The 27336-nt window shown below is 40.6% G+C and overlaps 1 protein-coding gene across 1 annotated transcript; it reads right to left on the reverse strand.

Moving 5' to 3' along the window:
* Positions 1 to 1454: 1454 nt before the first annotated feature.
* Positions 1455 to 27336, reverse strand: zw10 (zw10 kinetochore protein). Its single transcript, XM_052039840.1, has 16 exons — positions 27009 to 27336; positions 25275 to 25409; positions 24453 to 24554; positions 22167 to 22244; positions 21131 to 21302; positions 20129 to 20278; positions 18433 to 18624; positions 17328 to 17491; positions 16028 to 16210; positions 14091 to 14323; positions 10049 to 10120; positions 8434 to 8603; positions 6701 to 6831; positions 4312 to 4443; positions 3599 to 3801; positions 1455 to 2354 (listed from the first exon to the last, which is right to left on the reverse strand). The coding sequence occupies exons 1-16, from the start codon at positions 27111 to 27113 to the stop codon at positions 2234 to 2236; spliced, it is 2343 nt and encodes a 780-aa protein (XP_051895800.1). The 5' UTR covers positions 27114 to 27336; the 3' UTR covers positions 1455 to 2233.

The following is a 27336-nucleotide window of genomic DNA, read 5'->3' on the forward strand; positions in this document are numbered from 1 at the left end:
AGGCAGTGGGAAAATTATCCCTCTAGTGTTCATCAATCTCATTACTGGAGATTCAGTCTCACTGGACCCTGCCACTTTGATTTGACCGATGCCTTCATTATCCTGGTCCTGCTCCACTCACCTTTTTCACAATCTGTGCCTTATTCTTGATTCCATATCTTAATAGGGTGGGATAGGGATCCCAGGTATTGTAGTCATGTATGTGAGGTGGGAGCAGGGGGTTAAATTGGACTTGTGGGGGTGTTGACGAGGGTTTTTCAGGAAGTTGCTAGGGTTGTGGGATGTTAGGGTTAGATAACTCTATTGTCCAGGTTATTCCTCACACAACATGCCAACCCTAGAAAGACAAATATGCCTCTTGAAATGTTCATGGCAGCTATTACTGCTTCTGAGAGCATTGGTATTTTCAGATTGACCACTATCCTCCTGTTCATTCAAGTCTTGTCATAACGACCTTTTTTTTCCCCCGATCAACCACCGTAGGGGCCTGTGCTGTTGATTCTGATTTTCTATACAGATAAACCTTTTTTCATTTTCTCCATTATTCCACTCTGACCTTTGTAGCACAATACCCTTCTGGGGTAATATTCTATGCACCAACCTTTACTTTGTCTGCAATGATTAAGGCTTGCTCACACTGTCATAGAGCTATACAGCACAGAAACAGGCCAAGTTACCTAACAGACCTAGTCCCATTTGTGGGTGTTTGGCCCATATCCCTGCAAACCTTTCCTATCCATGGAACTATTCAAATACCTTTTAAATGCTGTATTTGTACCCATCTCTACCACTTCCTCTGGCAGCTCATTCCAGATACCCACCACCCTGTGTGTGGAAAAGGTTGCCCCTTCAGGTCCCTTTTAAATCTTTTCCCTCATTTTAAACCTATACCTGCTAGTTTTGGACTCCCCTACCCAGGGGAAAAGACTTTCTATTCACCTGATCTATGCCTCTCGTGATATTATAAACCTCTACAAGGCCACCCCTCGGCCTCCCACATTCCAGAGAAAAAAGTCCGAGCCAATTCAGTCTCTCCTTATAACCAAAGTCCACCAGGCCTGATAACATCTTTGTAAATCTTTTTCTTGCATCTCTTCAGTTTAATGACATTCTTCCTGTAAGTAGGACAAACAGAAATGTATGCAATATTCCAAATTTGAATTATCAACACCTTGTACAGCTGTAACATGACATCCCAGCTCCTATACTTAATATTCTGACCAACAAAGTGCGCCAAAAGCCTTCTTCACCATCCTATGTGTCACCATTTTCAAGGAACTATGTACCTGCACCCTGAGGTCTCTGTCCTACAGTTCCCAGGGCCTTACCATTTAACTGGTGTTACCAAAATGCAGAACCTCACATTTATCAGAATTAAACTCCATCTGCCATTTCTCAGCCCACTTGATCAAGATCCCATTGCAATCTTCAATAACCTTCACCATCAATTTTAGGGTCGATGCTTCAGGATTTAATGCACAACTGATGGCCACAAAATCCTCAATTTCCACTTCTCCATTAATTACACCTAGCTTAATACTAATGCTCCAGGCTTGCCATGATTTCTTAGCACAAGAGCAATCCTCAGAACTACTGGGGCATTATGCAGCCATCATGCAAGAATTACAAACTTCTGAAGAATTACAAACACAAATTGAGCACTGCAATCTTTATGGAATGTGGTATGGCAGGAAGCACAAAACACATTATAGAGAGAGACTGGCTTTCTTTACATTATAGCAAAAATACTTTGCAAATTAGGGCTCTTGTACCCTGCCGAGTTAATGGCTTTACAGCAAAACTTCATAAATTGAGGAATAGCTGTAGGAAGGAACAGATAGGAGATATAATATAGGTAATTTGGTATTCATAATGAAAGCACTTAGGAAAAAAAAAGGGTTTCAGCAAGGTCGGTTTGCTTAAACACAATAAAACCTACCATTTCAATTGTACAAAAGAAATCCCAATGACAGTTAAAATATTCAAAGTCAACCAATGGCAAATCTTCTGTTGCAATAAATTACTTGCTCCAATAACAATCAAAGAGCTACATGGAGTACAATTTCAAAAATAAAGTATATACAATCTTTTTATTCCACAGAACAAAGTTTCCTGAACGTTTCTACAATATTCTACATGTAATAAACATAGTAGATTAAAAATGTAGTGCTTACAAGATAAATGTACATTTCGTAACAATTTATTGAATGCATGAGAAAAGTCATAACTATATTCATTTAATTTTAGCCAGTGCTGCCGCTCTTCGCTCTGTATTCTGAAACAGAGCTCGGATCAAATTCTTTGCCTCAATTGGAGAAAATTCTGCTGCAAATGGGCCCTTCCCATCAGTCCACCTAAATACAAGATTAAAGAAAATTAAAAACTGTCCAAACTACTAATACGTTACAAACTTGAAATTAAGAAAGTAATCGTTGGCTTCTAGCAGCAATTCCAATTGATTATGTTATATTTTTGACCACAACTACTGGGGTGCCAGGTCATTGAAGGTCAAGAAGTGGTTCTGTCAACCTGATAGTTTAATCTCATTTTACAGACCAAATATCAAAGGTCCTATCTAACTTTCAGGTATGGATGCCAAGATGCCCCACAACAACATTGACAAAGTGTTGAGCACAATTCTTCATGTGGTCAGAGACTAAATGACCTTTATCTTACTGATGCTAATGGAACACTGATAGTTCAGAGCTGGTGGTGTTTAACTGCATAACTATTATCATCAGTTCAAATGTAACAAGGTTCTTATAAAAGTTTTGTCAATTTGATGAAGACAATGTTTGCTGTTATGTATGATTATTTCCCTTTGTACGGGATTTGCAAATGGACTTTTGGACCAAGCTTATTGGGATCATAATCATTCCCTAGATCATTTACTGAACCTTGTCAAGCGAGCCAACATCAACATCCAAGAGGACCAAAGTCATGCTTTCCCTAACTCAGAGAGCAACATGAAAGACACAAATTCTATGTTCTCCACGGGGAGAAAATTTAAAAGTTGTAAATCATTGAACAATTTATCCCTTCATATCTAAACTCTTCCAATTCTACAACTGCATCCTGAGCTTGTGTACCAAGCATATTTGGGCATAAAGAAAAGCAAAAACAAGTTAAACACTAATGGTCACCCTGTATCAGAGCAATTTGTGTCTGTGCTTTGTTGTGTGCAGAGACCATCATCTCCCATAGGGAAGAAAGGACAAAGTGGGTTTAGTACCATGCAGTAGGAAGAGGTGGGGAGGGGAGTGGTGAATGGGAAAGAAAAAATAAAGAGGCAGATAAAATGAATCCTGGAAAAGATTTGCAACTTAACGATGCCATTCTCTGCTCCAGAAATGTGATCCAATAGGTTCTAGAGGAGAATAAAACTTGCTGAAATGAGCATTTGCTTATGCATGACCAATTGCTAATTTGGCCAATTCAGCTTACTTATGGAACCAACTTTTATTTAGGAGTCTGAGAGAAGAATAACTTCAGCAGAGTATTGGTTTAATGAGACTCTTGATAATCAAGAGCCATGTTGTCTCCTTTGAAAAGATGATCTGAGTTTATCTAATAGCCTACTTATAATGCAAAGTCATACCTGTCCACCAGCTCCTGCAGGCTAGCCTGAAGAACTATCATCAGCTCTTTGAATTTCAGCCACTTTGGCACATAAATTGGTATCTCTTCCTGAAACTTTTTGTTCTTGCTTTCTTCAGGTAGCGGTTGAAAAATTCCAGGCCCTTCTTCAAGTATGGTTTTACATAATGAATAAAGGCCATCAGCACTCTCCGAGGTAATGTCCTGCAAGATGCGAGGATGAACTATTAGGAAAAATAGTTAACAGAAAACTAATACCACAGAAAATCTGTATTCACAATAACAACAACAATGACAGGGAGCTGAAAGGTCAGTTCGAAATCTGTCCAAGTTTGATATTACTTTTGCTATCATAGAAACACCAATTTGGACTGAAGATTGTAGATCTGTATCTATTCCAAAGGCACACAAGGTCACTTGACCACACTAAAAGGTGCATGAAATTTAAATTCTGTGTGATTAAGTAATCTGGAGTTTAAACATTAGTACCAATACTGGTAACCATTGAAGTATTAGGTTTTGGAAAAGGCCATCTAGTTTGCTCATATCCTTCATGGAAGGAAATCGATGTTTCCCTGATTTGACCTACGCAAGACTCGACCCACCAGTGTCAATTCTTAATGGAAACTAGAGAGACAATATATACCATTTCCAGCAATAGCCACATCCTTTGGTATCACAAAAAAATCCTCTTCCCATTTCTTTCTAAATTACCTCCAGCATTGTGATTTTGTTCACAATATCTGTGATTGCCGTGTTAAGCAAAGTACCCACAGCTTTACAATATATGTGAACTGGAAGCACATCTTGCCAAACTTTGCCCAGCCTCTTCAACTGATGAATCACCTGTAAGAACCAAAAACAAACTATTAAAAGCTAGAATAGAACAATCCAAATCGATCTCTGTGTTAGGGTCATCCCTCAAGATAAAACCTAAAAAATTTAAACAATTTGAATAGTGGCAAACTGGGCAATTACTGAAATCCACCATCTTGCTTCTTCTAGTATTGGTCAATGTTATGCCTGGGTTGAAGTATTAAAGAGGGAATGAGACTCACAGGAGCAATCAAATGGGATTGCATGAAACTGCAACACCAAATAGAACTGCAATTTTGTCATCTGTAGATCAAGTCATCCAATGTTAGGTACAAATATGAGTACCATTCTAGTAAGAACATAAGCAAGTGTATTCTGTAACTATGCATAATAATTGTAACTTCAAAAATAAAATTAAGCAGTACAACTTGGCTCACTGAGGCAGAAATTCATTCTTGTTCACCTGACTTAAAAGCAGCAATACAACAGTGGCCACCACGTTGTACTCCACTGACAAACTATGGTTCCGGACTGAATTTCAGAGAGCTACGTGATGTCACAACTGTGATTTATGAGCATGTAACCAAGAACAAATTTCTGTTTGCTTAACAGGTTATTGGTGATCAGAATCAGACCTTGTTTTGTGTTTTCCAGTGCTTGAAATAAACTGTGCAATACAAAAGACTAACTGATAGGCAAGTGGACAGTTTACAATATACACTAAAAAAATATCAAAAATCTAATTCTGTACAAAATTAAGAAAACACTGATAGTTTAGGTTGCTTCGAAGCGCTCACTCCACTCAATTTCAAATTCAGCATTCCACAATATACACTGGGGCTGAAACCTGTATTCAAACATTAAAACTCTTGGATGGATAAACATTCAAAGTGATTAGAATGGATAAACACATTTTCAAAAACATTCTTATCCAATGCCTTAGAAAGGACTGAAGTACAATCTCAAATGGAAATTCAGTTAAAAATGGTGGCATTATAGACGGGAAATGCTGATGCCACAAAGGTTAAGGTTTTTTTTAAAAAAGATATCTTTATCAGTCACATGTACATTGAAACACAGAGTGAAATGCATCTTTTTGCGTAGTGTTCTGGGGTCAGCCTGCAAGTGTCACAGTGGAAGAACAGATCAGCTGATTTTATCTTGAAATGCAGATGAATCTGCTTTACGAGTCCAGAACTTCCTGTTATTACTTTACACTTTTGCATTATTCTCTTTTATCCAAAGAGATGGGCTGCAGACTGCCAGTCAGCCTTGACAGATCAATAGGACAGTTCAGTCAAAATGAATTCAATCAAAATAATCAAATATAACCCATGACTATTCTCCTAATAGGAAATCAGAATAGTACTCTAAAACACAAGTTGGAGGAAAGATTCTGCATTTTGATTTTAAAAAGTTAACACATCTGCTTTATATGCTGTCACATTTAATTTGCCTATGTAGAATTTACAGCACAGGAATAAGCCATTCTGCCCAAATGATCCACTGTTTCATCTTCCTCAGCCAACAGCTTATGCTTTATCCCCAAATATGCTCATCTCCTTTCTGCTTAAATGTAGCTAAACTGACAACCTCAAAATCTCCCTGTGGTAGAATATTCCACATTATTCATTGGTGACAAATTTACATACATTGATACAAAAAGAGGATGTAGTAGAATCGCGACAAGGGTCTAGCCAAAGTGATGAAAGAGAAACTGTTTCCACTGGCAGAAGAGTCAAGAACAAATTGACTCAGATCTAATGGGATTGTCAAAAAACTGAAGGAGAGAGGAAGCGAATTTCATGCAAAAAGCAGTCACAATTTGGAATTCATGGTGAAATTGTGGGTGGAAGCAGATTCACAAAGGAAATAAACAAGAAAGGAAATAACTGCCAGAAAAGGGTCAGGGAATAGGACTAATTGGGTTGCTTTTTAACCAGAAGTCAGATCAGCTTCACGTCACAAATGGCTACCTACCAATCCCACACTGATGTTAAAGAATCAAAATTTAAATTTACATTTCAATCACCCCTTGTCCATCTGTTTTCCAGAGGAATAGATCCTCAACTTGTAAAACCCTTTCCGATTAGTAAAACCATTTCTTGATGCTCTTACAATTTCTTTTTTGCACCTTTCTAGCTCTGTCTCTTTTGCAATTGAGACTAGAACTTTTCTTGGTATTTTTGGTGTTTCATTTTTCCAGACAAACTTTTATAACTGCAATTATGTCAGTAAACTCTGGCACACTTGCAAATGGCAAAAAGAATAAACAGTTATGCCTCACCTGCCGGATAGCTTTGTTTGCAGCCGAGTAATTACCCGCATCCTCCAAACTCGAAAGATTTCTTGCAGTTGACAATCTTTCCAACAACTCATCTCTTTGGGTACGCAACTGTGCCAAAAAGCATTCCGTTCCTGGCAGAAAAAAGTAATGCCATTTAAATGCAGGATTTTTTTTTAGAAAGTTCTATAAAGTTGGTCAGCTGTTCCAATATAATACTCCTCTTCAAATCAATTTATATGCATTTCAAAGATAGCTGCAATATGCCAACTACTCTCAACGCTGACATTCCGTTCTGAACAAATTGATTTAATTTTGATATCACATTCTGAATTTGTTACAACTGGCACATACTTTCAGACTATGAAAGTAGTCTGAAACCCATTCAACGAGTGTACAAGTTGCTTTGTAATTTTTTTTATAAAGGAAAACAGGCTTGGCTACAGATCTTCAGACAATAATGGACAGGTTAAAAAAAAGTACTGTAACGGGCATTGATCAGTATTTACAGAGCATCCAATTTTCTCCCTTACCATTTGCCCCAGCACCCCCAATTCCTCTACTACCAACACACAATCTCTGCCCACATATGCAGGACAGCAAATCTTCAAAAAAAAAGTCAGTCATCCAGGTTTGAGCTCAACATCTGCACCATTTAATGTTCAAATATAAGCAGCATGGACAAATTTCAAAGATGGAAACAAAAAGCTCACAAAACCAGGGCAGCTCTTATCCATCTACTACTGTCTGCAGAACAACAGTAATCCAAGAGCTCTAGATTCCTGCCTTAAAGAATGAATATGCAGTTCCATAGCACTTCTGATATCTAGGGCCAATTTGTTGTAAAGCCAAGCTCCATAGCCAACCTTAGCAGAGCACTGCACACTGTTAATCCGGTTTGCTTTTCTTAAAAGAAAGTGTTGGCCAAAATTCAAAATACATAAATATTATATTGAGTTGACTGTTAAAATATGGATGATGATGAAGGGAAAAGAATGGTCTCAGAGCAGAACATTTATACCTAAAACCAGCAAGGGTTTAACACACAGCAGCACATGATATCAACAATCCAAGACACAGCTAAATATTAAATCTATACAACAGGCACTCTACATGTTCATGAGGTTGTTAGGGGTTATTTTTTAAAAATAAAAGCAAAATACCCTATTAATATAGTCTAAAAAGACTTCATTCATTATTCATTTACAGAAATATGCAGAAAGCCACCATCTACAGCTTAATGAATTTAGTGAGACCCTGTGACCAATCAAGGCTAGAATATAGGCAATTTTAAGTTTAAATTGATGTTCAAATCAAGAGGCTCAGTTCACACAGGCTTCTTTAGTTTGAAGTTCTTCCAGATCTTCGAAGCAGCTCATAAATCCAAAAACGCTGCTGCAGTATAGATTCCAAATCCACATCCTCTCAAAAGGAACTACCTCAGAATTAGATTCAAATGAAATCCCCACAAACAAAGCAAGAAAATTTAACTCACATCACAGAAACAGCTGTGATATCAAAATATGGTTCTAATTCTTTGAAGGAGCGAGGTAGCTGTTTTAGTTTAACCCAATTAAGTCACCATGACAAATTAAATTGAACTTGAAGACTAGAGGTATGGAACCACCTCCAATTAAACATAGAGAATGGATCATAACTGTTGTGTAAGCAAATGCTTTAATAATCTTTGACACATGGTGTTCAAATAATCAGTGAACCGAAGTCCAGTTACACACCTAATCGCCTAAAACTTGGCACAAAGTCTACAAAGGTTGCTGCTCCATCGCACAAAGGACTTGGGAGACTGCACTGGAATTGGTGTCCCAGGGTAATCAAGTGGTGGGCAATGTACATGCAATTGTTGTGGTGGATAGCAGCCAGTTGGGGCAACTTCTGCAGCGTCTCCCTAAATGAAAATAAGAACAGATGAGTTCAGAATCCAGCATATAGCAGTATTTTCCAGAAACGATGTATACAATGTAGGCAATGAATAGCCAAAGTAAATACGAAGCTATGCTGGAGTAACACTGAAGGTCATAAAGACCATGTGCAAATCAGGTTTTGTCACTGTTAGCACTAACACAATAGCAACAACAAGCAAGATCCAATTTGGCAGTGGCAGCAGAATGGTGCCGCTAATTAAGCTACCTCACAAATCCAACAACCTGGGTTCCATCCTGACATCCAGTGCTGTGTGTGTGGAGTTTACAGGTTCTCATTGTGACCCATTCCTCCAGGTGTTCCAGTTTCCCATATCTCAAAGAGGTGCTGGTTGATAGGTTAATTGACCACTACAAATTGCCCAGGCTGTGCAGGTGAGTGGTAGAAACTGAGTTGATAGGAATGTGGGGAGAATAAAATGGGATGAGTGTAGCTTAGCTCAAGTTTAGATTGATAGCTCACATGGACTCAGTGCGCCAAAGGGCCTGCTTCCGTGCTTTGTTCCTCTCCGACCCTAATACTTCCATACATTCAGAAGCTAACAAATTTTTACATCTTTAGGAAACAGCCAATTTGTTGTTTTGAAAGAGGCTAAAGCCAGATAATCAAATTCTGGATAAATGTGCAAATATCATTTCTACTTGTACAGGTCCTTCCCAGGTTATGACAGGGTTCTGCTCCTGTGAACTGTTTGTAACTCAAACAGTTCGCAAGTCAGAAATGCAGCTGTGATCTGAGTTCCAGGTGGCAGAAGATGCCTGCAGCTCAGCAAATCATCCAGCAGGTCTTCCAAATGCTCGTATGTACGGGCTGTACACAAGTCAGGCCTTCATAAACTGGAGAGGACCTGTGTACAGTTTTGGTCACTCGCCCAAGATAAACTTGCCTTTGAGGAAGTACAACCTTTACTCAACTAATTCCTCAGATTTCAATCCACTGGATAACTTCCCTCGAGTTTAGAAAAATGAGAAGTGACTTCATTAAAACAAAGGAGTTGACAGGATAGATGCAGACAGAATATTTCTCCTGGCAAATCTGGAAGTGAGGTTCAACCATTTGGAATTGAAGTGAGGTGAATTTCTTTGTTCATTTTGGAATGCTTCAGCACAAAGAGGTATGGATGTTTGGCCTTACGGAGACACTAGAAAGAGAAGGTCAGACTTCTGGGCACTAAAATCAATAATATAGGTAGGTGAAGTTTAGCCACAATCTTTCTGAATAGCAGAACAGGCAAGATGGCCAAATGATCTAGTATTTCTTACATTCAACAGTAAACGATTGAATGACTTTACCAAATAGGTGGACTACATTATTACACTAATCAGTAACTATTAAGGTACCACACAAGCAAATATAATAAAACCATTTGAAAATGATAAAGAATTTAATAATTACAAATGACATACTTACTTGTGATAGGTTGGAACAACATCATAGAACAAGTGGAACATGTTTCTAACCGTGTAGAACAACTGCACAGCACTGAAAAATTAAATGAAATATAAATTAAATGTTCAATGACGTAATTCAAAGGTTATTGAAACAGCACACTGACTGCTTAAAGCATGCTGGTATGCCCTCTAGTGAACAAAACCACAAAGCGAATTTGAGACTGGCTGCTCAACATAAGGCTAAAGGGACCCAACAATGTGTCAGGGTTCAGACTGGTAACCAGAAAAAAATTATATCCTCCGCTCAGGTTAGATTTCACTAAATCAGAATTTTTAAGAATACTGCATTGTTCAGTGTTACCTTAGAAGGGAGACCAAACATCCTATTACATCCGTGCCAGTCAAAAAAAAGTAATCCAGCCTAATCCCATCTTCCATTACTTGGTCCAGAGCCCTGCTGGTCACTACTCAAGTACAGTACACAGCAAGTATGTGTAAATAGGATGAGTATCTGCCCATGTCTGAGTGCCAGACCTCTACCACCCTCCGGGTAAAAGTTTTCTGCACCTCTCCTTTAATCCCTTGATCAATTAGTTTAAATCTGTGCTCCTGCTTTTAAGCCCTCTGGCAAGGGAAGTAAATCCTTGGGTTACTTGAGCAGGCCACAGTAGTGGGTGATCATTTTTTATATTTAATTAAATGCAATCATTCTGCATTCCCCCCACCAGTCAAAGTGAGGAGGAATAATTGTAAAAACAGTTGGAATGTAAAGGAGTGATATCAGAAAATACTCACCCTGCATCTCCCCCCCCCCCAAGTAATGAAAACCTCAACGTTCTCTCCATAAGACTGAAGTTTGAAATGTTCAAACCCACGATAACGAGATGAGCAGACATTTGCTAATCACAGAATCAAAGGTTGGTGAAAGGATTTGAAATGCAGAGTAGTATGACCTAACTAAATGCTGGAACACCTTTGAGGAACTCAAATTTTACAAAATTCACAGGATGTGGTGAAGTTGAACATGTAAACATTGATCACATTAAAGTGTATATTGGCTGCTTGATCACACTTAACCCTAGAAAACAACCTAAAAAACAGATTTTCTTAGAATAAATTTACCCAATTTTGACCTGCACAATGCAACAGTATTGGTTTTTGAGCACCATCTGAACAGAAGTTTGAATGAAACAGCTTACTATTGAAGAAATCAAAGTGACAAGAATTCACTGAAAATCACACCACTGTACTCAAAAAACTGACACACAGCACTACCTTGTGGCCAACAATGCAGCAGTGTATTAATTCTCCAAAGAGGTCAAAGCCTCCAAAAAAAGTCTTTCTGAACCAGTGGTTTAGAACACCAAAGACACTGTTGCTAGTAATCACTTCTGTTTAAGACACATTCTATCCTTTGAAGCTGACATTAACCAATTTAATTGAAGTAATGTCACAATTGCAATAGCAGATAAAGTGAAGGTCAAACATTCAAACACCTGTCCATATTATCACCATTCAGAAATTGTAGACCAATAGTAAAATTTTCTCAAAATAAAAGGACTGATTTCACTTAAAATACATAAATATACATACAAGGCTTGTTCTCGTCAAGTATTATTCTTAAAGTGATAACCTTCCTGGAATGTAGTGCTCCCACATACATTGGTGGACAGAAATGCGCCTTTGCAAATTCATTATCTGCATTCTTGACCTACAGCACCTACCAGGGTTCTGGGCTGTATCAATTTTGCAAGAAGGGGAATACAACTTAATTCAATTAGGAAATCTGTAATTTTATCCTGCAGTTTGAGTTTAAGATTTTGGGCAAATGGAACAGCTCTTTTTGGTGCATCCAATGATATCAAGCACTATCAAATCAAACAACAGTTTTGGCTCCACTCTGATACAACTTAGACTTAATAAAACCATGTAAAGTCACAAGTCTGTTTTCAATATGCCAACAGCCAGCCTATAGGTTGGAAATTTAAAAGACTTGGCAGCTACATTTAGTCACAGAGTCATACAGGATGTAAACAGGCCCTTCAGCCCAACTGGGTCAGGCCAACCAAGCCAGTCCCATTTGCCCGCATTTGGCCCTCATCATTCTAAACCTTTCTTATCCACGTACCCGTCCAACTGTCTTAATTTGTTTTTACATTACAAGTGACTACACATTAAAAATTATGGCTATAAAGTTCTTTAGGGCATCTTGAGCTCATTAAAAACCATAAGTCCACAAATGCTAAATACCAAGTTGAATCGATATTCCACTCAATAATTATAGATTACTCCCCACTCTAACAAATGTGGGCAAAGCCTAACCTAAGCAACATGCATCAAATTTGCTTCTTATGGAATGAACCCTCTATCAAAAAGATGAGTTTTTTCTAATTTACTAATTTGAAATATCTCATGTTACTTCAAGCAGTGATTTTCTTTTAATTTGGCTGTGATAAAAGTTGCACAAAAGGAGGAAAGCAGGCACCCAGTATAAAAATTGTTCAGAACATTATTCTGAAGTTTGCATCAGCAATTCAGCATACAGTGGACATTATGTTAAAAAAAAAGTTCCTTTCCTTCACACTGTGAAAGGCCAAATTTAGTCCACATTTCAGTGAAGGCCAAACCCAGCTGATATCATGGTACACTGTGGCACAATACGATCATGTTAATGGCAGCTTAGTGGGGAAAACTTGAACGAGTTAATATCACCAATCAAAATGGATTCATGATTATCACAGAATGATTTCTTTCAACTGAAGTAGAATGAGTAAATCTAAAAGATACTCATACACAATGCCATTTACAACAGGAAAGACAAATTATTCTTTCAAAGAACAGGCACAATGGGCAAATAGCTTCCTTCTGCAGTGAAACTATGCAATCTGAAAGGTAATGTGGGTTAAAATTCTGAGAAATGGCAGCTACAATGATCCAGCTTCCACCACCTGAGGGGCAAAGAATTCCAGAGAGTCACTACCCTCTACAGGAAGAAATTTCTAGATACCTCAGTTTTAAATGCACCCCCCCCCCCCACCCCATTAGTGAAAACATCCCAACAGCTACCCTGTCAAGCTCCCTTTGGAACTCATGTTTGAATAAGGTCACCCCTCATTCTTCTCAACTCTAAGTAATACAGACCCAAACTTTTTAATCTCTTTTGATGGGAAAACCCTCCAATCCTAGGAATTTACCTGAACTTCTTTTGTACTGCCTCCAATAATATATCCTTTTAAGGCAAGGGGATCAAACCTATACATAGTATTCTAGGTGAGACCTCACCAACACTCTGTACAGTTGCCAAAAAAGAAATCCCTATTTTTAAACCTCCCTATTTCTGGCCCTTTGCAATGACAGCCAAAGGGCCAGAATTTAACTACTTGCCAGACCTGCCCACTGGCTTTTTGTGATTCATGCACCCAATTCCCTCTTTACTTCACTCCCTTTTGCAGTCTCTTGCCGTTTATATAATAGTCTGCCTTTTGATTTCTTGCTGAAATGCATAAACTCACACTTCCCACATTGAAGTCCACCTGCCAGTCTTTTGTCCACTCACAATCTATCTCCACCCTATTGCAGAATCACAGTATCCTTAGCACAACATACTCTTTTGTATCATCTGTAAATCTGGAAACCTTATGTACTTTTCCTTCTTCCAGGTCATTAATGCTAATACATTTCTGGCATTTTCATTTTATTTCAAAGTTACAGAACGTTTAGCAAAAAAAAAACAGGCTGCTGGACTTTATCTGTACATAAGCAGGGATAGTGGGTGGGTGGAACACACTGCCGGCAGAGGGTGTGGGGGCAGATACATTAGGGACATTTAAGAGACTCTTAGATAGACACATAAATGATAGAAAAATACAGGGCTATGTGGGAGGGAAGGGTTAGATAGATCTTAGAGCAGGATAAGATGTCGGCACAACATCGTGGGCTGAAGGGCCTGTACTGTGCTGTAGTGTGCTATGTTAAACTGAGAATGGTGATAGGCACCAAAAGAGATCTCCATTCATGCAGGAATCAATTGTACTTGCAACACAACACAGAGAACTACTTGCCATTCGGGTGTGCCGCTTGTAGCCTCTGAAAGTGTCTGGTAGGCCAGTTCCACCAGTTTCTGGACGGATTCACTGATTCGGCAGGCAGGTAAACACATTGTTCGACTGCTGAGCTGCTTCCCACTCCCCAAGCTTACCATGTCGCTCGGAACAATGTTGGAAGTCTTAGGCATTTTTACTTTACTGACTAGACTGGGAAGCTTTGGGATGGAGATCTTCGAATCAGCTGTAATCTGAAGATAAATCAAGCAGTTAGTAGGATTTTTTTTTAACCTCTTCTTATAGTTTGAACCAAATTAATACTCAGTTACCAAAAAAAAGAGCCAAGCAAAAACTGGAACCACGAGGGCACATCCTCTATTTAGCCAAATGGGTGACAATTGGGAATATCCCAATGGATCTACAAATTGCTCCCAAAAGTCTCAGATCAATTTCTGAATGTCCCTCACCTGTAGAATATTTGTCAGAATTAGATTTATTATCACTGACATATGATGTTTTGCAGCAGTAGAGAGCAAAGACACAAAAATCCATAAATTACAAAAATAAATAGTGCAAAACAAAAATAATGATAGTCATGGGTCATTCACAAATCTGATGACAGAGGTTAAGAAGCTGTCATCTATTAACATTTGTTCTGAAATTGTACCATACACTTCCTCAGGAGGCTAAAGAAATTCGGTTTGTCCCCTTTGACTCTCACCAACTTTTACCGATGCACCATAGAAAGTATCCTATCTGGATGTATCACGGCTTGGTACGGCAACTGCTCTGCCCAGGACAAGAAACTGCAGGGAGTTATGGACACAGCCCAGCACATCACAGACACCAGCCTCTCCTCCTTGGACTCTTGTCTTTACCTCTCGCTGCCTTGGTGAAGCAGCCAGCATAATCAAAGACCCCACCCACCCAAGTCATTCTCTCTTCTCTCCTCTTCCATCGGGTAGAAGATACAGGAGCCTGAGGGCACATACCACCAGACTAAAGGACAACTTCTACCCCACTGTGATATGACTATTGAACAGTTCCCTTATATGAGATGGACTATGACCTCACAATCTACCTTGTTGTGACCTTGCACCCTATTGCACTGCACTTTCTTTGTAGCTGTGACACTTTACTCTGTACTGTTATTGCTTTTACCTGTACTACATCAATGGACTCTGTACTAACCCAATGTAACTGCACTGTGTAATGAATTAACCTGTATGATCGGTATGCAAAGCAAGTTCTTCACTGTACCTCGGTACAAATGACAATAATAAACCAATACCAATAAAATGCAGAGCTGAAGTAGACCATTCAACCCAAGAGGTCCAGACGAACCTCCTTTCAGCCTAACTGAACTCATTATATATCCACTTATTTCTTTGTGTAGTTAAATCGCTTTGTCTAAAATGCCTTCACATAATGAGAAAGCTTTTCATAAATTAGAATAGAGCATTCTCTAGAGTGGCAAACACACAAAAAAAGTTAGGTTTAGTTAAATTTGAACCTCTTGTTCAATTATTGCTATTTAGAACTGTTTTCCAACTAATATCTTCATGAAGTGTTACAGGAATAGGACGCAGCGTGCACATATGAAATGTTACACAATGCACACTTAAATTATAAAAAAGGTCCAATAGGACAAATATGTTAATTCCAAACCTAGTTGTGGAGATGTAATTGGATTATGAAGCATTAGGATGAAGTATTAGTATAGGAAAAAGAGGAATTATGAATACCATACAAGATTAAAGTTACAGCACATACTGCAGAATGGAATTAACCAAAGTAAATTGGAGTTTATGAAATTAGCTGCACCACTTCAAGTTTATTTGAATACTGCATCATTAATTCAGTTAAGACAAAATCTAAATTGTGGGGACCCCAATACCTAACCTAGTACATCACATCCCACCCTTGCTGGCACTGTACATACATTACTAATTCACCTTTACAGTGTTGTGGATCTCAGACGTCATCAGGTTTCTGGCAGTCACTATCACGTCTTGACACTTCTTACTGGCAAAATGAACATTTACATTTCTCGCATATTTCAGCAAGTCTGTGGAGTGGCCCTGCAAAAACTGCATCTCTTTGAGTTTTTCCTCAAATTTATCTGTTGCTTTTATCACCTGGAAGGGAAAACCACATACACAAAATGTTATTTTTGATCTTGATAACAAGATTCTCTTCCTCATTTGCGTCCCTGAGAATTCAATCACCATACCTCTCTTGGGAACTATAACTTGCAACAAAAAATTACATAAGAAATGGCAATGTCAAGGGGCAGGACTCAAACTTTGCCCAAGCTAATCTTCCGTGCTTCAGCATGGTCTACCCCACACCTCCCATTTCCTCCCTCCCTGTGGCTTTTGATCTGTCAAAGGAAGTAGGTCCTTCCCATTTTGTCAACCTCCCTTATTATCTTGTACACCCACCATTAAGTTAAATTCAGCCTATGTTCAAAGAAAATAACCCTCTTAGGCAATCTTTCCTCAAAGATATTTCCTAGTCCTCGTGCAAATCTTGTTAAAAACTCCTCTGCACCCTTGCCAGTTCAACGACATCTTTCCTTTAATGTGCAGCGATCAGAACTATACAGTGCACAAACTAAACAGTGCTGTATACAGCTTCAGCATAAGCACCGTTCTTGTATTGTATGCTTCAGCTAATAAAGGAAAACATCCTGGATGCCTTTTTTAAGTCACCTTACTGATCGGTCCTGTTACCTTATAAGGATGAGTGAGCATGCACTCTGTTCTTCAACACCACTCAGTATCCTGCCATTTGTTGCACTTACCTTGCCTTGTGCACCTTCCCAAATATAACAACTCAAATTTAATCTGGAGAGTTATTACTTTTCTGCCAATTGTCTTGAAACATCTGCATCCTTCTTCAATCTAAAGCCTTCCTCCACAACCTTCAACCACACTGCCAATTTTGTGACAGAACAGGACACAGAAATTTGCCCTGCAGAGCATTCAACTACATTACAAAGTCAACAAACTAAACTAAATGCTATCCAGGAACATACAATGGCAAATGCCAAGAAGTATCTCCAAAGCTCAAGGTACTTGAATCTGAGAAATTAAAGGCATGTGTGTGTGTCTACACACACACGTCTGTGCATAAAACACGACTGCTTTCGAGAAATTCCGATTACCAACTTTATAATCGTTAACAGTTTTCATTCAGAACTGAGAATGCTTGCTTATCATAAATTGGAGAAAATTGGTCAAGTGCCCGTACCTCTTCATACAGCTCCAACTGGCTGCTGTTTGCTGGTATAGAAAATACCAAACAGTTCTTAATAATGATTTCTGATAATTCCTCCCAGATCATGCCACCCAGCAATTCTGCCAGTTTTACCTCCTGCTTTTCTTCACGATCCACGGAGTCCCAGAGAGGCATATCTATCATAATACCAAAAAAAAAATCAATTTCTACACATCCAACATAGTGGATCTGTAGATGACACTAATATAGGTGGTAGCAAAAGCAGTGAAGAAGGTTGTCAAAAATAACGGGAATCTTGATCAGTTAGGTAAGTGGGTAGAGGAACAGCAAATGGTGTTCAATTCAGATAAGTGCCAGGTGTTGCATTTTGGGAAGTCAAACCAGGGTAGGACTTTTACAGTGAACGGTAGGGCCCTGGGGAGAGTTGTATTCCTAAGTCCCCTTGTTCCACAAGTACATAGTTCCTCAAAAGCAGCACCACAGGTAGACAGGGTGGTGAAGGTGTTCGGCACGCTGGCCTTCATCAGAAAGGGCACTGAGTATAGAGTTGAAATATTATGTTGCAGTTGTACAAGACATTGGTAAGGCTGCACCGAGAGGATTCCAGCTTCTGGCCGTCTTCTTTTCCAGTACTTATGAAGGATCTCGGCCTGAAAGATGTTGCCTGACCTGCTGAGTTCCTTGACCACTTTGTGTGTATTACTCCAGATCCCAGCATCAGCAGAATCTCGTGTCACCTACACAAATGCGTACAGATTTAGTAATGTATAGGAAAGATGTCATTAAACTGGAAAGAGTGCAAAGAAGATTTACAACAATGTTGCCAGGACTCGAGAGGTTGGGCAGGACAGGACTTTATTCCTCTGAATGTAGGAGACTGAGGGGTGACCTCATAGAGGGCTAGAGGGATATGGGCCAAATGGGACTAGCTTCAATGGGCATCTTGGTCGGCATAGACGAGTTGGGCTAAAGGGCATATTTCCATGCTGTATTACTCTATGATAATATCTTAATTATGCCATTAAGCTAATATCAGAAAAGTATATTTGCAAGACAAGAATAAGTAAACTTCCCACTCCATTCAGTGGGTGAAAAGGACAAAGAAAATTTAACATACAAAGCAGATGCTGGTACAGGAACTCCAAAACGGTTGTGATCTTCTGGTAAACTTTTGCTGGTGACTCATGATCAGATTTGCTGTCAACTCCGGTGAATCTTAAAACTGCATCGTTTGCCTGAAGTTCAATCTCAACTTCAAGGGAAGGCTCAACAACCAGCGGTTTCAAAATGTATTTCAACAAGATCTGACCTGCACATTTTAGAGATGGACATGTACATTAAGCAGCGAAGAGGGTCTAGAGTAAAACATTAAAGACTTAAACATTTTGTTGCAAAATGTCATTTGTGTTAATCTTTTTTCTTCCCAAAGCCGCAGTAAAAAGTCAACAAATAAATGGTAAATAAGTCTTAATCCCTCCTCATAGGAGCAACTCCTGTTACCCCATCATCAGCATGAAAACTGCCAGTAAATTGATTTGCTGAAATTTTTTTTTAAACCAGCATATTATTAAGTCAAAATCAAGAGGAAATACAAGACCCTGCAAATTCTGGAATCTGGAGCAACAAACAACCTGGAGGAACCTAGTGGGTTTAGCAATATCTATGAAGCCATGCCGGGGGGGGGGGGGGGGGGGGGGGGGGGGGGGGGGGGGGGGGGGGGGGGGGGGGGGGGGGGGGGGGGGGGGGGGGGGGGGGGGGGGTGCGGTGGGAACAGAAAGGATGGATTCTCGACATTTCAGATAAAAACCTTGCATCAATTCCTTCCACCCACCCGTGCAAAGATGCTGCTCAATCTGCCAAGTTCTTCCAACAGATTGTTAATACAAAACCAAGCTTTAGAATTAAGCTTCAAGTCAAAACAAAAATTCACCAGGAGTCATAAAGAACTGTACAGATAGCATTTAAAGAAAAACAACTTAATTGGAAGTTGCTGTAATTATTAACAAAAAAGTTGACTTGAAGGCAAAGCAGTACGTGAAAAACAAGGACATCACTTAGTGTTACAATCTTCAAACTTTCCTGAGAATGAAGTGGGGTGGGAGGGTGGTTATTGTCTCGGAGAAAGGAATAGGCTTTTGGGTCAGATAGCTTGAGAAATTTCTCCACAAGGCTATGGATCTTTGTAATTTTCCATCCCGGGGGCTATGGGTATCAATGGTAGAACAAATTTAAGGCCAAGATCAGGATGTCTTTGGACTTGATGGAACCGAGAATTACACCTACAGAAAGCAAGGTGGAATCTTCGATAATCCTCTACAATCTTTTCAAACCAAGGAGCTCTGTGGCCAATGTCTGCTTTTTTTTTAAAAAACGTTCTTGATACTAAAGGTTTTTATTCAAAAACTGGAGAATTAAAGCTTGCGACCACTGCACAATAAAGTCTTAAGATTAGACATGCCAATTTCTAAAGACTCTTTGGAGACTTACAATTGATGAATTAAATTTCCTGTTCTGAGAACTAGCAAAAAGCTGCATTCATTTAATTATATGAAATCTGGAGAGAATAAAATTTCACTTTTAGATTTTAAAATTAATTTCATTTTCTAATTTTAATTTTGTTCTTCTCATCAAGAAGCAAATACCATGAAATTGTGTCCTACCAATCCACACCGCAGTACCTTTAAATATTATCTTCTTCCAACTTACAAAATAATAGTATAGTTACATGCTACAGGAACTTGACAATGCTTACTAAGTCCTGGAAACAAGGGAAATGTAAAATCTGAAATAATTAACTGGTGTAAATTGCTTACTAAAGAATTTCAGTTTTCTGTTCAGTTCACCAAGGAGAGCGAAGCCCTGAAGTATTGATACAAGCAGTGGCTCAAAATCACTCTTCCTCTTTGACATCATGTTGCACAAGCGCAGCTCAGTCTTCAAAGTCCATCTGAACAAATCCTCAGCTGGAAGAAAACAAGTGATCAGCACCTACTCTTATATCACCTGTTCTACTGACACTCAACATGAGGAATTATTTCTTCAACAGAGGCAGGTAAAAAACCTAATGGAATTGGTGTATAAGTTCCCTCTAGTGGAATAACTGAGTATAATTCATTGGGACCTTAAAACCACTCAGATGCACAAATGGTATTGTGACCAAGGATCGTTTATACAAAGGTAAGAAAAACAAATGTTTAAAAAAAGAATTAAGTAACTCAAATTCTAATAATGCCAATGCCAACACATGTACCAACTAGGGGTGAAGAGAGGGGTAAAAATAGAACTATAATCCTCTCTATATGATATTTTCATTGCACTTATTTATGGTATATTTGCAATGTATAGTACATCAGAAAACCATGCTATTTTATTCCAGAAGCCATTTAAATAAAGTTGTGGCATCTGCATAAAACATATACTAGAGTATCTCTAATGGTCATGCACGCAGAGAAATGAGACCAGCAATGTCATTCATGTGATCTTGGACTGGGAATATGCACACCAAAATACATACATCATTCAACGGCTACCATGAACTCTTCATAATGACAACACCGGTGTAAGCTTATCACACCAAATCACAACTCACTCGCAGCAATGGCGTTGCTGTGTTTCCACTTGAAAAACTGAAATTATGATTCAAAATGGAACAAAAAAAAACCAGGGAAGTTGTACTATATTAAATGGAAAGAAATTTCTTTAATGCAGAAAAATTTATGTAACCAGATTTCAGAATTACTCCCAATGTTTCTGGATATTCACAGCACACAGCTTTGCTTCGTTATTTTTCCAGAAGTAAAAGTCTGTTCATTTACCTTTTATTGGTGCTGGTGAAGGGGGAAGGTTCCATAATGCCAGCTGTTTCCACTCTTCCCCTAAATGATACAGCAATTTCTCCTTCTGTATGATGAGCTCTGTGTTAAGTATTTGCAACATCTTCAGCTCAACACCCTTTCTTGATTTTAGTAAGGTAAGATTATGCTGTGCCTTGCAAAGAGAAACGGAAATACAAGACATTGCAACGGTAACTGAATTTGGTCATTAAGCAATTCTAACTCCACATTTCAATCTTGCCACAAATTTAAGTGTTGCTTCAAGAAAATCAGTTAAAATTTCAGACGATGGTGCTGAAGCAAGCATTTTGACAGAATGCTGCACATTACCTCAATACCCCTCATTAAATAATTAATATTTTGATCAAAAAAATTATGGGATTTTGCCAAGTACAAGAAGTTTGAGATATAGCCTTGTTTATTCATTCATTATACATTAAGGTAACTGCTGCACACAAAGCACCTCAGTGTTTAAGTGATAAAGTTCCATACAAAAGCAATTCTATTATCAACCCCCCCGCTCCCCACCCCCCCCCCCCCCCCCCCCCCCCCCCCAAGCCCATCTCTAATTTCCTCCATCCCTTTTAACCTACACCCATCCCAAGTCATTCTCCCATTCTGGCATTTTGCTCATCACTGGACTTAAATTACTTTGCCAGCAGTAGACATGCCTTCAGCTGCCTGGGCTGCAAGCCCTGGAACAGCCTCCATAAAGCACTATCTTCCTTTAAAACACTCCTTAGAACCCATCTACTTAACCAAACATTTGGTCATTAGCTCTAATATTTTCTTCCCTGGCTTTGGGATAGTTTTTGTGAAGTAATGCTTCTATTAAGTATGTTAGAACATTGATGTTGTTATACAATACAAGTGGCTGTTGTTGATTGAACAGAACCAGTCCAGTGCCACAAGACTCAACTTATGTTCAGATTTAGAACATATTTAATTAACCGTTTTGATCCTGAGCAGCAAAGAGCTTTAGGGTGACAAAAGCAGATGTATTTGATGGCATACTAACCTTATTGAGGTGAGCAGCAGATTTGGTATAGTTTTTTTCTAACAAAGCTTGGTGATGTGTTTCTAGGGCTGTATCAAACTAGAGGATAGAAAGCAAACAAAAAAAAATTAGTCACATGAAACAAATCCAGCAACCCAAATATCTGCAAGTCAAACAAAAAGATTTCAAAGCTTCTAATATTACTAATTACAGAGGCAAGGATCTTTTTGAAGGCATTCCTGTTTTTCTGTTTTCAAATAATGGTAAACCTGTTGAAACAAGTCATTCTAATTGCATGCCCTTTTCCTGTCTTATATATGCTTATGTGATAAATGATGTCTGTACTTGCAACATATTCTGCTTTAACATGAGAAATATGGACTTTTTCCAACTGTAGTAATGCAAATAATGATAGATATTGAGCACCCGGAGCTCACTATATGAAGGATGGAGGAGGCAGAACAACGGATTAATTTATAAAAGGAGCACTTGAGCTATAATCTACAAGACTGCAGACAAAGTTGATAAATGAGAAAACCCAAATAGCCCCCTACTAAATGGCCATCTTCTTTGTAATAAACATCTATCATCTGATGGTTAAGATGCTAAAACAGCACTCCCAGTGCTCTGCAGAATCAACTAGGTTAACAAAATAATTTTACAAATTAAAAAAATTAAAATGTAGGCATCATCATATAGATGAAATTGATTCAGGAAAACCCTCATAAATTTTAAACCATAGTTTCCGATATTTACATTTTAATAATTGGAGGTGCGCTTGGAGCAATGGTGCTGGACTGTCATTTGTCTATGTTCCCATCAACCACATGTACAGCAAATGTTAATTATATTGAACCTTCTTCTCAGGAGAATGTATTACTTTAAATTCATTTCAATTAAATGGGTATTGCCAGTGTCATTGCCCAGGCCAAATTGGAACTGGGAAGGCCACAGTGAGTGGCATTCTTGGATTGCTAGTGTGGTGTAAATGAGAACTGGTTATTGACTTCAGGAAGGGGGGTGGTGTACACGCTCCTGTTTACATCAACCGTGCTGAGGTCAAGAGGGTTGAGAGCCTCAAGTTCTTAGGAGTGAACATCACCAATACCCTGTCCTGGTCCAACCATGTAGACGCCACAGCCAAGAAAGTTCACCAGTTCCTCTACTTCCTCATGAGGCTAAAGAAATTTGGCATATGCCCTTTGACCCTCACCAATTTTTTTTTATCAATACACCATAGAAAGCATCCTATCCGGATGTATCACGGCTTGGTATGGCAATTGCTCTGCCCTTGACCATAAGAAACTGCACAGAGTTGTCGACACAGCTCAGCACATCACGGAAACCAGCCTCCCCTCGTAGGACTCTGTCTATACTTCTCGCTGCCTCAGTAAAGCAGCCAACATAATCAAAGATCCCACCCACTCTGGACATTCTCTCTTCTCCCCCCATCAGGAAGAGGATACAAAAGCCTGAAAACATGTACCACCAGGCTCAAGGACAGCTTCTATCCTGCTTTTACAAGACTATTGAACTGTCCCCTAGTATGATAAAATGGACTTGACCTCACAATCTACCTCATCATGGCCTTGCACCTTATTGTCTATCTGCACTGCACTCTCTCTGTAACTGTTACACACTATTCTGTATTCTGTTATCGTTCAACCTTATACTACCTCAATGCATTGTTGTACTGAAATGATCTGTATGGACGGTATGCAAGGTGAGTTTTTCACTGTACCTTGGTACATGTGACAATAATAAACCAATTTACACAACAAAATGATTAGGTAGAAAGTTCAATTATTTAGACACAGGTGTCCTTGAAAGTGCAGTGATATTTTGGAAGTTAAGACCACATGCAAATTGAAGAGGAACTTGCAGGTGGTTGTATTCCTATGCATTTGCTGTCCTTGTTGCAAGTTTAGAAGGTACTGTTAAAGAAGCAGCAGTTGCTTCCGTGCACTTTGGAGATGGTATACCAGTGGTTGAGGGAGGGTATACAAGGCTGTGGCATAGAGTATTAGGTATCAATCAAGCAAGTTGCTTTATCCTAAGTGATGGAGCAGCAGCCATCTGAGCAAACAGGGAGCATTCCATCATGTTTCTGCTTATGTCTTTGGAAAGAGTTGGCAGAGATGGTGGTTGGCAGATCTTTTCAGAAAAAAATGAACAAATAGCTGTCTGATTACCTTAGAATACAATCTCGTACCACATTAAAAAAAATCAATTCAAGGATTATAGATGGGAACTAAGTAAAATTCCAGAATGGGGAAAGTAAGGCAACCTTAAGAGCTTTCTTCTCACCTCATGTAACTGTGTTAACACACTCAGTAAAGCTGTACTTTTTTCCAGCTGTTGTTTCAGTTCACTGAATTCAGTAACAGCAACTCGGAGGTCCCTCTGCACCTGTTTAAGAAAAAAATAGACAAGATAACCACTGAGAGAACTCTGAGCCTTAAATCTAAATAGAAGTAGTAAAGCTCTTGATTTTCAGCTATAAAATGACAATTCTTCATGACCCTGAGATTTAGTATGAAGCAAGGCAAGTGAGCTCAAAAGAGACAAAATTGTGAATTTTTAAAGAAATGTTTTAGTCATGAAGAGCCTAGACAGACCTTTGCACATGTAGTAAGTGTAAAACATCTGATTTTAACTTTAAACTCTTTCTATCCAATGCTGGAACATTTATAAATTATCTCCATTGTGAAAATTCCATTAAAATATTCTGGTGAAAGTAAGTGGCACTGAAAGTTAACAGCCTTTTTGCAGACTTAGTTTCTTTAAGTTGTTTCACATTAGCAACAGCATAATTAATTTCATAAATGAACACAGAATGGTCCACAAGATCACCTGGATATTTTAAATGAATAAACACTCCAGCTATCAAACTTCAGCTACCCATTAAAAATACAGCTCTGCACAGACATCCAGGTAGTGTCCATCTTCCTTAATGGCCAAGCTCAGTGCGACCTGCAGCATGACACAGTTGCCAGTATAATTCTGCTAACAGCTCAGTGAGCATGAGCACAAGATCTAAAATATGTCTTGTTGCAATTCCTTGTCTTAGTCAATGAGGCCCTGGTACAATATAACATTCACTTCTGTTGGATTTTATTTTTCAGTTACCTGATTTTCAATTTGTGACTTCAGGACATCTATCTCCATAGAGACATCATCCACCTGATTTACCAGATCCTCTCCATTCTTTAAACTGGGGATGAACTCCTCGTACTTCTTGATTATCATGTTGCATACTTCACCCTGGGAAAAAAAATAACTTTCAGCCGAACGTTTCACAAATTACTCAATCTCTTTTTCAGCACAACAACAATGCCATAAACTCAAGCAAAGGGGCTTCAAACTTACTGAAAGAAAAACAAACTGCATAATGTTATCTTTGAAAAATAAGAAACCCAGTTAGTCAGTGCAATGCACTCAAGGGGAGAATAATGAAGTACAACAGATTGAAAGTGCAGCACACAAAATACTAATTAGTTATAACTCTTTCTTTTCCACCCAAAGTGTTTTCAGTAAATATAAACATTTTGTACTATATTCAGCAAACCACCTAATGCTGAATGGCAGCAGAGCACTGTGACAGCAAGTAGAGCGGTTTGTGTCAATGGATTTAAATGCATTTTATAGACAATTAGTATTAAATTGGTGAACAAATTCAATCCAAGTTTCCCCCCAACTCTCCCCCCTCTCATCCCCTCTCCCTCCCCATCCCTCCAGCCGCCACCCACCCTCCCTCTCCCTCCCCATCCCTCCAGCCCCCACCCACCCTCCCTCTCCCTCCCCATCCCTCCAGCCCCCACCCACCCTCCCTCTCCCTCCCCATCCCTCCAGCCCCCACCCACCCTCCCTCTCCCTCCCCATCCCTCCAGCCCCCACCCACCCTCCCTCTCCCTCCCCATCCCTCCAGCCCCCACCCACCCTCCCTCTCCCCATCCCTCCAGCCCCCACCCACCCACCCTCTCCCCCGAGCCCCCAACCACCCTCCCTCTCCCTCCAGCCCCCAACCACCCTCCCTCTCCCTCCCTACCCCCACCCTCCCTCCAGCCCCCAACCTCCCTCTCCCTCCCTACCCCCACCCTCCCTCCAGCCCCCAACCTCCCTCTCCCTCCCTACCCCACCCTCCCTCCCCCCACCCTCCCTCCAGCCCCCACCCTCCCTCCCCCCACCCTCCCTCCAGCCCCCACCCTCCCTCCCCCCACCCTCCCTCCAGCCCCCACCCTCCCTCTCCCTCCCTACCCCCACCCTCCCTCCAGCCCCACCCTCCCTCTCCCTCCCTCCAGCCCCCTCCCTCCCTCCACCCCCCACCCTCCCTCTCCCTCCCTCCAGCCCCCTCCCTCCCTCCACCCTCCAGCCCCCACCCTCCCTCTCCCTCCCTCCCGCCCCCACCCTCCCTCTCCCTCCCTCCAGCCCCCACCCTCCCTCTCCCTCCCTCCAGCCCCCACCCTCCCTCTCCCTCCCTCCAGCCCCCACCCTCCCTCTCCCACCCTCCAGCCCCCACCCTCCCTCTCCCTCCCTCCAGCCCCCACCCTCCCTCTCCCTCCCTCCAGCCCCCACCCTCCCTCTCCCACCCTCCAGCCCCCACCCTCCCTCTCCCACCCTCCCTCCCCCCTCCCCCCCAGCCCCCCCCCCCTCCCTCTCCCTCCAGCCCCCCCCCCCCTCCCTCTCCCTCCAGCCCCCCCCTCCCTCTCCCTCCCTCCATCCGGCACCCACCCACCCACCCTCTCTCTCTCTCTCTCTCTCTCTCTCCCTCCCTCCTGCCTCCAGCCCCCACCCTCCCTCCCGGACCTCAGACGGGGGGGGGTTACAGTTCTCGGGCCCGTACGATCACCGCAGACTTGTTACCTTGACTTCCTCCACCCGCCGGGCCAACCTGCTGATCTTGGTGCCGATGTCCTCCTTCTCCAACTTCCCCGACGACGCCAGCACCTCGGCCACGAACGACGACATTTTTCATCCTCCGGCGCCAAACGAGCCCCGCGCGCATGCGCAACCAGCGGCTGCGCCCGCAAAGCACGGCGGGAAAGGTAGTCCTCCGACCCCAGCAGCGCGCCAATGAACTACAACTCCCGTGAGGCACCGGGCGCAGCTCATTCAAACCTTTGGCGGGAATTCGTATCCCGCCACGTATCCAGCTGCGTTCTTACTCCAGACGTGTGGGGACCACAGCACT

Source organism: Pristis pectinata, chromosome 27 (assembly GCF_009764475.1).
Source record: "Pristis pectinata isolate sPriPec2 chromosome 27, sPriPec2.1.pri, whole genome shotgun sequence".
Lineage (NCBI taxonomy): Eukaryota > Metazoa > Chordata > Chondrichthyes > Rhinopristiformes > Pristidae > Pristis > Pristis pectinata.